Source organism: Diabrotica virgifera, chromosome 1, assembly GCF_917563875.1.
Source record: "Diabrotica virgifera virgifera chromosome 1, PGI_DIABVI_V3a".
Classification (NCBI taxonomy): domain Eukaryota; kingdom Metazoa; phylum Arthropoda; class Insecta; order Coleoptera; family Chrysomelidae; genus Diabrotica; species Diabrotica virgifera.
In genome coordinates this window covers 159,205,534-159,218,549 of record NC_065443.1, presented here as the reverse complement: position 1 = coordinate 159,218,549, position 13,016 = coordinate 159,205,534, and the positions used below count along the sequence as shown (strand labels likewise).

At 32.4% G+C, this 13,016-nt stretch overlaps 1 protein-coding gene across 7 annotated transcripts in view; it reads left to right on the top strand.

Annotated features, from left to right (window-relative positions):
* LOC114332012 (uncharacterized) overlaps positions 1–13,016 on the top strand; it is a 431,454-nt gene that overhangs the window by 303,459 nt on the left and 114,979 nt on the right. For all 7 annotated transcript variants that reach the window (XR_007696787.1, XR_007696778.1, XM_050645467.1 and 4 more), the window contains 2 exons: positions 3,405–3,514; positions 5,874–5,994. Coding sequence is in view for 5 of the 7 variants with exons in the window: in XM_050645467.1 (XP_050501424.1) it covers positions 3,405–3,514; positions 5,874–5,994 (231 nt within the window). In the remaining 2 variants the exon portion in view is untranslated. The remainder of the gene's footprint in view (positions 1–3,404; positions 3,515–5,873; positions 5,995–13,016) is intronic.

Genomic DNA, 13,016 nt, shown 5'->3' with positions numbered 1-13,016 from the left:
TTTAAACAATATATAATTATTTTGGTATAACAGTCGAACTTGCTTATTAGAGTACCGGTTATAGGAATATCCCGGTTTATGGAATATAAGTTCGTCTTTCCCGAGGTCCCGAAACGTTTCCATTTACTTCTTAATAAATTTATCCATTTATTGGAATACGTATTAATAAAACAATACCGCTTATTAGAATAGGTATTTTTCAGATCAACGAATAAATTTTTACCTACAATTTCGAATTTCCTAAAAATTTAAATTATGTCTTGTATTATGATTTCTCGCCAAGGGCTTCGAAGGCCTGTAGTGCTGTTTTATTTATATTATTTGGGTTTGTCAGATAGGTAATAAATATTTTATTGCGTTGTTATGAGTACCAATTCAATCGTTTACCGACAAATTCAGTCGTAAAATAATTTCCTTTGTCTACAAACAATACATATTGCCTGTTATAAAATTTTTAAGAAACAGTTCGCCCATCCTAATTTCTTGTAAAGTTATAAAACGTTTTCGGGATGGCCAAACCATTGTAAATTTTTCTAATGTTTATAATTCAGAGCAACAAAAGTGACTAGTGACTAGACAAAAAAAACAAGCTATAATTTCCGATTATTTTTCAAGACTAAATAAGTAATTTTCTTATTAAGTACCTACATTATGTATTTTAATACGGCAATATTTACATAATCTATATACTTATTGCATACATTTCATATTAAACTGTATGGATTCACATAATATGTACTATATTGTAATTTGGTTTTTTAATAAATACGTTACGCTATTGTATTATTGACATAAAAAGACCTAAAACCATATACATATACATATTAACATAGTATGTACTATTATTACGTATATTCGGTATACTTATTACGGCTAGCCACCAATGATCGGTTATTAGAATATTCCGGTTATAAGAATATTTTGAAATAGAAAAATAGAAATTGAATAGAAAAATAAAAAAAAATGGTATGGTATCGTAAAAAAAATTTCAACTATCGCATTTATTTTTAAGTAGAATATAAGTGCATTTTGATATTTGTTAAACTCGGTAGATCCAACGGCATTTCGGTAGATCGGTAGATAGGTAGCACATTCGGTAGATCTACCGAATAATCGGTTGACGGAACATCACTTTTGAGAATTCCCCAATGGACCGTGATAGTGTGACGTCAAAACGTCAAAATTTTTCCAAACACGTTGTGTCTAGGTATACGCTAACGTGTACGCAAATAAAAAAGTTAGGTAGAATTAAACGTCATAACAAATATTTTTCTATCAAACAAACACTAAACATATCAAAATAGCGTGAATCAAAATATACAGTCACTGCCCACGCTAAATAGTCACTAGCTTGATGAAGTTTACCTTTTTTATTTGCGTACATTTTAGCGTGTACCTAGACACAACGTGTTTGGAAAACTTTTTTTGACGTTTTGACGTCACGACTATCACGGTCCATTGACACAACGCAATACAACACCAACGCCATCTACACCGAGCGACGAACCAGAGTTGCCATATTGCGGCATTTTCGACCAATTTTAGAGTAATCTGAAAGAGTCTGGGAAAAGTTTTGCGTAATTTCCTGCAATATAGGATTAGGTAAAGATTTTAAAAATTATCACCCTTGTTGCAAAATAGCAATAACTGCGAAAAAACCATAAAAAAACAAGTATTCGCATTTTACGTTCTTTAATCATTTATGCTACACTTGGGACCTTAATGTTTCACCCAGAAGAACTTTATGATATAATAAAACCATACAGTAAATTTCATTAAGATCGGTTTAATAGATTTTGCAAAATAAATTTTACAATCCAGCTTTCGCAAAAAAATTCATTTTTTCAAAATGTTGCAGGACTGAAAATAAAGCAGACAGCAAGTTAAAGTTTTTTTACATATAGAAGAATACTGTACCTTTCATTTGCAATTTGCAAAATTAAAATCGGAACTACCACGAAGACAGTAATTTTTTAAATAAACATTAATTTTTGGTGCTGCGCGCAGGTCAGCAGATACATTTGCTCTGATTGGGCATTCCAATGACCTTTGATAATGATTGATAAATTTTAATTTTTAGTACATTTCGATTTAAATAAATAAATTGGTTTATTGCAAAATAAAAACACATAATTTGTCGTTTGAAATTACACTTTTTTAGCAAAACCTTTCTTTGTTCATATATTTTAACTTAGAGAATAAAAGTTTATTATTTGTAAACATATATGCAATTGTTTAAACAATGTTTCACAAAAAATAATTAAATTAGTTTGATTTTTGAGGAATTAAAATATTAAAATACAACAAAATATAGAGTAAGAAAATAATATATTAGATGGAGATTGGAAGAAATTTTGATGGAAATCAATTTGTGTGAATAGGACACCGCTAGTACTGCGCGTAGCACCAAAAATTAATGTTTATTTAAAAAAATTCCAGACGCCGTGGTAGTAAACCGATTTTAATTTTGCTAATTGAAAATGAAAGGTACAGTTTTCTTCTATAAATAAGTTAAAAAAAGCTTCAACTTTCTATCTGCTATATGCAACATTTTGAAAAAATGATTTTTTTGCGAAAGCTGGATTGCAAAATTTATTGTGCAAAATCTGTTACACCGATCTTAATGAAATTTACAGTATTTTTTTATTATATCATAGAGTTTATCTGGGTCAAATACGAAGGTCTTAATTTTAGCATAAATGGTTGAAAAACGTAAAATGCGAATACTTGTTTCTTTATGGTTTTTTCGCAATTATTGCTATTTTGCAACAGGGGTGACAATATTTAAAATTTTTAACCAATCCTATATTGTTTGAAATTTGATTACGAAACTTTTATGTTTGTGCAACTTTTCTCGGAAGTGAATACTATTAAAGTTATAGTCAAAAAACGGAAAAAAATCGAATTGTTCCTTCATTTCTTGACATTTTGATTATTTAAACAATGTTCCGGACCTTTTTGAGTTAGAGAATAACTCAATTATTGTTATATGACTTAATTTCAAGCAATTTCTGCAAAAAAATATGAGTCACCTCTCAACGTCCATCTCAACCTGGACTATTATTGTTCTTTTTGAAATCAAAGCATAAAACTCTATTCGCTGAGGGATTGAAATAAGTAGGTAATTAAAAAAGTTTTATCTTACATGCAGTTAAAAATATTTTGTCCCATTATTTTTAACTTTACCTTGTTTTCGTCTTGCCTACAAGATCAAATTTTGATTTTGAATATATGTTTGGTTACTTTTTTGGTTTTATTTTTATTCCTTTTCCATTGAAAGTATATGATTGCAATAAATTAAAGTTTATATGGGTGATTTCTTTTACATCTTGACATCTATAGTATAATATAAATATATAAAATTTAAAAGTAAACAAAGTTAACAAATTTTGTTTTATCTCTAGGTCTTCAGAAAAAATTAGAAACGATTACACGAACTACGAAACAGTAAATAAAGTGGAAGATGACGATAAGGAAGCTGAAGAAGTGAGACTGGTACAAAAGCATTTTTCAGGTAAATATAAGTATTTATGTTCTGTTATTTTGCATAAACAAATTTGTAAACAAACCAGAAAATAAATGTATTATGCCTTTACCGGCGGTTCCATCCTGATTTTTTTCTAGAGTGAAAGAGGAGAGGTTGGACGCAGCGCCGACCGTCTCGGAGTGGTGACGGGACGAAGTGTCAAAGGTTGAAATCCCGTTCTGGCACAACTTCGATAGGGTGTTAGCAATTCATCACCACCTGGGTGATCGGTACTCACCGGAGGGACCGCAATTAGCGTTTCTTTGCAAATAATATGACGTCGACTTTGCAAAGTAACAAGACACTTACTCAACATACACACCACACATGACACTAAGTACCTCATGTTGTGACTGGCTGATTGACATAAAGTCCATGCCATTAAAAAAACACCACCTGGGTCACGGGTGTATGCAGATTTTCCTTCTCTTTAAAGATGTAAAAAAAGTACCGAGCCGAGGAAGGGGTTACCCATAGGGAGGAGTATTATCTCTACTATTATGGGCAACACTAGTGAACGAACTCTTAAAAAAGCTGATCAGGGAATGCTTCTTCTGCCTGTGAGATGCAGATGGCCTGGGCTCCATTATCTATGCTCTCTATTTCTGTTCTCCCATTTGTCCACTCTTAGTCACATTACTCAAATGTTAAATACTTTTGTGCTATCCCTAAAAATACAAACGCTAAAGATTGCAGTGAATACAGAACAATATCACTAATAAGTCACATTCTCAAATTATTCTTGAAAATAATACATGGTCGTATAAATAAAAAACTAGAAGAAGGAAAAGATGATAGTCAGTTTGGGTTCAGAAACGGACTAGGAACTAGAGAGGCGTTATTTGCTTTTAATGTGTTAGCTCAAAGATGCATGGACATGAATGTGGATGTGCATGTTTGTTACGTTGATTTTGAGAAAGCTTTTGACAAAGTAAGACATGAAAAATTAGTCCAAATTCTAAAGACAAAAAACATAGACAAAAGGGACTTACGAATAATAACAAACCTTTACTGGAATCAAAGAGCACAGATTGTAATAGATAACGAACCCAGTCCAGAAATTGAAATCAGGAGTGGAGTTCGGCAGGTATTTATTATGTCTCCATTACTCTTTAATGCATATAGTGAAGCCATTTTTGAAAAAGCATTGCTATCTCAAAGTGGAGGAATAATACTTAACGGAAGATCTATTAACAACTTAAGATATGCAGATGACACCGTGATTATGGCAAGCTCTGCTGAACAACTCCAACTACTACTAAACAAAACAAACAATTTCTGTGAAGAATATGGACTAAAAATGAATATAAAAAAGACCAAATACATGATAATAATTAAGAAAACAAACATACAAACAAGCATACATTTGGGAAATGTACCGATAGAAAGGGTTGAGAAATACAAATACCTAGGAACCTGGATTTCAGAGAAAAATGATCAAACAACACAAATGAGGACCAGAATAGAAATAGCAAGAAATGCGTTTGTACAAATGAAAACAGTTCTCTGCAACAAAGACCTTAGCTTAGAACTGAGAGTAAGAGCTTTGAGATGCTACGTGTTCTCGATACTACAATATGGACTTGAAAGCTGGACATTAAAGCAAGAACACATAAATAAGCTACAGTCATTTGAAATGTGGTGTTACAGAAGGATGCTTAGAATAGCATGGACACAAAGGAAAACGAACACGGAAGTATTGCGAGAAATGGGTAAAGAATGCGAAATAATAAACACAATAAAAATAAAAACGTTACAATATCTGGGACACGTAATGAGGGGACCGCGATATGCAATGCTAAGACTGATAATACAGGGAAAGATAAGAGGCGGAAGGAGTATAGGAAGAAGGAGAGTGTCATGGTTAAAGAATTTAAGGGACTGGTTTAGAAGCAGTTCTATAGAACTCTTTAGAGCAGCGGTGGATAGAGTAAAGATAGTGATGATGATATCCAACCTCCGATTAGGAGACGGCACTTGAAGAAGAAGAAGTCACATTAACCAATATTATGTTCAGCTAGTATTTTTTCACTAGCTTCTCCGAACTGTAAGCAACTTTGGGGTCTGTTAAACAATTTTGTTATCTTGTTCATCTTATTCATTATTTTCTCGTAGTTTTCTTATTTCATGTTTTGCTCTACACATTAGTCCTCACCTCGTCCTTCAGTCCGTATCACATTGTAGACTAGACTTTCTGGAATATTACTACTTTTTATTTATCAAACGTTATTCCCCTGTATATTATATAGTCAATCGCTGTGAGCTTATAGCCAAATCAACCTAATAATATAAACTTTTTATACATCAGAAAATTTTAAATATATACTAATATTTTGATTGTTCTTAGGTAGTTACAGTAAACGGGAGAAAGAAAAATGGAAAAATGCCGTAGAAATGAAAAATAATCCCTATTCTAAAGAAAATATAGAAAAAAGGATAAAACGATCTAATAGTGGAGTAGACTCGATGTAAGTATATTTTTTTATTTTTCAAGTTGGTGTTCTTTGTAAAATGTTCATATTTCTTCACCAGCTCTAAATTATCAATCAATATCAATATGGTTTTTACCAATCTCTATTGATTATTGTGCCATTTGTTGTGGGTAAGGAATAGGCTCCTTAATTGCCAGTTTCCGAAAATCATCAATCAAAATTTTTTTGAAATAATCTGAAGGAGACATTATGTTATCTGGAAATATGAAATAACTGCTAGCTGTATTTACGGGCTAACCCATTATTTACAATCATTATTCGTCAATCAAATCATATTTATGTTTGGTATTCACTAATTCACTTACTTGCGTTTTCGTTAAATTTATTGCTTGATCAACTTGATTGATATAACTCCAATTCTTCCAATCAAGCTTTCATCCTCTAGTCTAGGCTTTCATCTGTATACCACCCTCTTTCAATATTGTTCAAACTTATAACCTTTTTTTCCAATTTTTCCATTTCGTTACATTCATTATGGGTATGGGATAGGCCTTTGGGAAGGTAGGTAATATTTTTTTTCATAATCTAAATCAATGTCATAAGTCGACTCCTATACCATTTCTAGAATTATTACTTGTTTCTAGAATATCATGTAATAATAGATACTAAAGACAAAAGTGAAAAAAAGATAATTGTGCAACAAATGTAATAAATTGGGATAAATTATAATTATTATAATTGCTTATTGCAGACAGGCAATGTGTATTTAAATACACATCTACTCTTATCCAATTTCTTGGCGGAGCGAATTTATATTCATATATTATGTAGGTACATGTTTTTAACCCTTTCCAGTCAGATGATCCCATTTGGGATCATGGCAATGTTGCCATGTTACATAGATTTATTTGACAGTTCTGTCATTGACTTATTTGACACTGCATTTGAGATTCATTTGGCACTGTATTGATTTATTTGACGCTGCATTAATTTATTTGACAGTTCTATCAGTAAGTGCTAGTCAGAAATGACTGTGAAACTTTGAAATCCAAAAAATTTGTGTTGGAAAGGGAGACCAATAATTAATTTTTTTCTAACGAGTTATTAGACTTATCGATAAATTCGATACAATCATGGTTTACTTTTCACGTATTTAATACAACAGCTTTACGGTAAATGCAAAACTTTTTAAATTGAAGAGGCAACATCAGCGCGCTGAAAACGCGTTCCAGGATTGCAGCTTTAATTTTGAATATTTCGTCGAGATCTTTGGCAAACGTATTCAAAATATACATAGTAAAGAATGGCGGTACAGAGCCCAATTTGAGAAATATGTTAGTATGTGGAAATTACTCGTATAGTTTTTGTTTCTCTCTCTGATTCTGGCTTTGGTTTGGAACTAGAAGCTTTAGCCACGTAATTGTATAGGTAACTTATCACTAACTCAGGTGTAATGTGTAGTGTGTGTGTTGAGTAAGTGTCTTGATACTTTGCAAAGTCGACGTCATTGTCTTTGCAAAGAGACGCGGATTGTATCCGAACGTCTGCGGTCCCTCCGGTGAGTACCGATCCCACAAGGACAGAAACTATCTTCATTTATTAATTTATAATAAACGAAAAAATCCCCGACCCTGGTGGGATTCGAACTCACTACCATTCGGAACTTTCGATCCAAAGGTTAGGCGCTCTTACCACTGAGCCACAGAGGGGTTTACTCTATACATATATAGCGACTGTACACCCCGATATGAGGCTAAGTCGCGAAAGCTTTCTAGATCCTATTTCTTAGGAGGATCAGTCCCTTTTGCTTATGTTATCTTCTTAACGATTTCTCTCCATTTTTTCCTGTCTCTAGTTTTTCCCCGCGATTCTCTGACTCCTGCGTTTTTTAAGTCTTCTTCAACTTCTTGCAACCACTTTGATCTTGGTCTTCCTCTTTTCTTTCTTCCTCCTGGATTCCATTCTATCATAGCATATGTCACTGCTTCATCTCCTGCCCGCCAGATGTGACCTAACCATTTAACTCTGCATTGCTTTATTTTGGTCACGATATCTTCTTTTATTACTTTCTTAATCTCTGCATTTGTTCGGCTTCGATATTCATTTTGCTCTGTTCTGATTGGTCCCAGTATGGTTCTCATGATCTTTCTCTCCACTATTCTTAAGTTTTCTTCATCTTTTTTAGTCATCGTCATTGTTTCTGCTGCGTATAATAATATTGGTATAATTATGGTGTTATACATTCTCATCTTGGTTTTAATAGACAGTATTTTGCTGTTAAGTAGTGTTTTATTTGCAAAATAAGCTTTATTCGCTGCCAATATTTTTTCTTTTATTTCTGGTATTCTTTCACCCGTTTTGCTTATTGTCACTCCTAGGTATTTGAAATGTTCTACATCTTCAAACTCTGAATTTCCTATTTTGGTTTTTCCTTTTATTGCTGGTTTCCCAAGTCTTAATATTTTCGTCTTTTCTTCATTTAATCTGAGTCCCATTGTCTCCTCTTTCTCTTTTATTTCTTCTAGCATTTCTTTCATTATGTTTCTATTTTTTGCAATAATAACAATGTCGTCTGCATATGCGATTATTTGTCCACCTCTTGTTCTTAGGTTTCCTTTGTTTATATTTCGTAGTACATATTCTAAAGCTAGATTAAACAGTGTCGTGGATAAGGCATCCCCTTGTTTCACTCCTTTATTTATAATGAATTCATCTGTCTGGCCTCTTTGCGTCTTTATGCTAATTTTGGTAGTTCTCATTGTCATATTTATTAATTTTCTGAGTTTATGTGGGATTTTTAATTTTTCCAGGGCAATCATTAGTTGTTTTCTCTTAATCGAATCAAATGCCTGTTTGAAATCTATGAATAGCATTTCTAATTGCAGTTTATATTCATTTGCTTTTTCCATTATTTGTTTTATTGTGTGTATAGCATCTATTGTTGATCTTCCTTCTGTGAATCCACATTGGTACTGTCCCACTCTCTTCTTCGTGATCTTTGACAATCTTTTTCTTATTATCGAAGTCAATATTTTATATGTTGTGCTTAGTAGTGTTATTCTAGTGTTATTCCTCTATAATTTTCACAAACTTGTTGGTCTCCCTTTTTATGTATTGTTATTACCTGCCCTATCTCCCAGTCCTCCGGCATCTTCTCTTCCTTCCATATATTTTTCAATAGTGATAGTATTTTTTCCTTCAGTTTCTTTCCTCCATATTTTATAAGTTCCATGTTAATTTCGTCTTTTCCTGGAGCTTTTCCATTTTTGCTCTTCTGTATTACTTCCTCGAGTTCATCTATTGTTGGCTCTTTTGAGAATTCAATGTGTATTTCGTCTGCTTCTTCGTCCACCGTTTCTTTTTCTTCGTGCATTTCTTCTCCAATATATTCGTCCGTCAAGAGTTCTCTGTAGTGATCTGCCCATACCTGCCTATATTCATTGTCTTCTACAATGACTATTCCCTCTTTATTTTTTATTCCGTTTGTTTTACCTTTGTATTTTTTGGTTTGTTCTTTAATATTTTTATAGAAATGTTTCGTGTTTCTATTTGTTCTTTCCTGTTCTATTTCTTGCATCTTTTCATCTGTCCATCTTCTTTTATTTTGTCTTATAATTTTCTTAGCGTCCTTTCTTAATTTTTCATAACTTTCTCTGTCTTCCTCTTTATCCGTTCTCAGCCATTTAATTCTTGCTTGCACCTTTTGTGCTGTTAGTTCTTTACATTCGTTGTTATACCATTCGTTTTTTGTTTTCTTCTGGTGTTTGCCTACCTGCTTTTTTGCAGCTTCTTGTATTGACTTTTTGATCATGTCCCATTCTGATTTGATGTCCTCTGCTTTATATTTCTCTCTTATTTGCACTGTTACTTCTTCTTCATATTTTTTTCTAATATCTGCATTCTGCAATTTATTGACATTCCATTTTTTCTGTTGATTTTTCTGTTTAGTTTGGATTTTAACTTTTTGTCTTATGGTGGCTGCGACCATATAGTGGTCTGAATCCGCACACGCACCTCTGAAAGTTCTCACGTCCTTCATTGAAGATTGTTTTCTTTTGTTTATTAGTATGTGATCAATTTGGCTATACGTTTTCTGATCAGGTGACCTCCATGTTACTTTATGCATTTTAGGGTGTTCAAATTTTGTTGAGCTTATTATCATGTTTGTTCTTGTTGCTAGGTTACAAAGTCTTAGACCATTATCATTAGTGTTTTTGTGTACGGTGTGTTTTCCTGCAATTTGCTGTAAAAAATCTTCTTTTCCAATCTGGGCATTGAGGTCTCCTAGTATAATTATAACATCTGCTTTGGGTATTTTTTCCATCTCTTCTTCTATCTTATCATAAAAATTGTCTTTATCGTCTGTATTGCTTGTTTCTGTAGGTGCGTATAGTTTAATAGTGATATATTGAATGGTTTATTATTTATTCTTACATACGCAATTCTTTCACATATCGGTTTAAAGTTTATGACTTTTTCTCTTAGCTGTCCTAGAATCATGAATCCCACTCCTTTTTGTCCTTGCTTCTTTCCTCCTGAGTATAATAGTGTAAAGTCTTGTTTATCAATCTGTCCTTGTCCCTCCCACCGTATCTCTTGCAGTGCTGCAATATCTATTTTATACTTTGCTAGTTCTTTGCTTATTTCTAGCATTTTTCCTGGTGCCAACATCGTTCTTATAATCCATGTGCTTATTTTCAGTTCTTTATGTTTTTTATTTTTTTGTTTTCGTCTTGCATTTTTGTTTCCTTGTCTGCTCTTATTTATTTCTTTTTGTGATACATCAATTTATCTGCACTCATTTCCTTTTTATTTGCCTCGTCCGTCGCCAAATAAGTATTGTCTTGTATTCTCTCACCAGTTGCTAGTTTTTTTAAACGTTTTGAAAAACCTCATCCAACTGATTCTTGTTCTTATTCCATTTCCTCTTCCGTCCATCTATTATCAATTTGTTGTGCTTAATTTGGACGCGTTTTCCTTTCTTTATTTCATCATTTGCTATTTTGACTATTTCTTTTTGTATTTGTAATTTCTCTTTCGTTAAATCATTGTTTATATATATTCTTTCTTCTTTTACTTCTTTAAGTTTCTTTTATTTTCCATTACTTTTATTTTTTCCTCTTTGTTTGGCAATCTGACTAAACATGTTTTGTTTCCTAATTTCACAGCTTCTTCTATCTTTATATTAATATCTAGTTCTTTTTTCATAAAGTTCTCCATTGTTTCTTTTAGTCATCTTCTATCTCCCGTATCTATTGTCATTCCCTGTACTATAACATTATTTTCTTTTCTTGCTCTATCGAGTCTTTTAAGGCGCACTTTTACATCTTCCAGTTCCTTTTTCATATGTTCATTTTCTCTTCGCACTTCACCATTCTCTTGTCTTAATTCTTCTAATTCAATTCGGAGTTCCCTCATTTCTTCTCTGTATTGCCTTTGCTCCTCTTTAATTTCTTTTACGTGAATTTTCAGATCTTGTGTCTCTTTCGTTAAGTTTGCCATCATATTTAATATTTGGTCTATTTTGTCTTCCTCTGTGTTCCTTTTATCTGGGGTTCTTGATACTTTTTTGCTTTTCGAAAAAGACTGCTCTTCATTTTCTCTATATCTTTACCGATTATCGCCGGACGTGTAATCGTCGGGGTTCATTTTCTTACCGAAACTGCTCGCAATAAAATCACCCTCCCCACCTATCGCGTCGGAGGAAGATGATTTTCTCAAGCAATATGTTTCTCTTTCGAATGTGTTACCCCTAAATTGAATTAAATTAAATTAAATTATTTTACGTTATTTTGGAGCAGTTTGATTCAACAGTTCCCACCTTTAACTTTCAAAATTCCAGTTTCTGGAGCTTGTAATCAACGTTCTAATGATCTACTTTTTTGGCTTGATGTTGAATTAAATTTTATTTGTTGTTTTAAGTTTATGTATTTTATTTAATATTATTGTACTTACAGTCTGTTTCAAAAGTTTATTTCTATAACTTCACTTAACACTAATCGTCTTTGACACACTGTAACTAAAATCACTTTAGAAACTATTTCTTATTCGCCAAAAAATTGAATTTTTAGAGAGCCTGATTTTTCACGTGTTGCTCTGCCCACACTAGAGATGGGATGACCCAGATGGGTTTGCTCTATAGTTAAATAAAATATTTAAAAAACGAGTCTGTACCGCCATTAAGAAGAACAAAAAAATACACTTTCCTCAAATAAACTTTTTTATCCCATGCCTAGATTTTGTGTCATCTTGTAACTAATCAACTATTTTCAATGGGAAATAAGCCACAATTTTACCAAAAAAATGATTTTATTAACGTTTCGAAGCCCAAATCGGGTTTCGTTGTCAAAATACAAAATACTACTAAAATAAACAAAAATATTGTTGCTTAGTAAAACAAAATTCTTCTAATAATTTATTTAATCTGACTCATTTATATTGGCAATTTAGACGTATATTATACATTTTAAAGTAGAAGACTTTAAAATGAAATCGCCAATATTTATGAGTTGCGTTTCTGGGACGACTTTACTAAAAGATAGTTCATTCGATTACATGAAATCAATCCCAACTAAAGAATATCCGTCACAAAAAATCATAGCATGTGATCTGTCTTTAAAAAGACAACCAAATTCAACGATGACAGTAAACAATTCTCGCGTTAGAATTCGATAGTAAATCACGAGGAAAAAACAGGAAAAAACCTCGGATCGTTTTTGATAGTATAGTGTCACTATCACTGTCGTACTGCCGACACACTGTTTAAAGTTCGCAGAACTTTCGAAAAAAAAAAGATATTGATTAAGCGCTGTTGTAGCCTGTTAATTAAAAATCTTGCCTGAAGAATACACGTTAACCAAACACAATCACTAATAAGTAGGGGAGAGCGGGTACAATTGCAACATTTTTTACTTGTAATTTTTTGTTGAAAAATGTTTTCGGGATATAAAAATAGGGGAATATAGGTTGAACATTTAACTTCAATTTCCAATTTTATTTTGTAAGTTTTATTGATTAGGTAACTAGAAAAATGCATCATTTTAACTTAACAAGTGTTA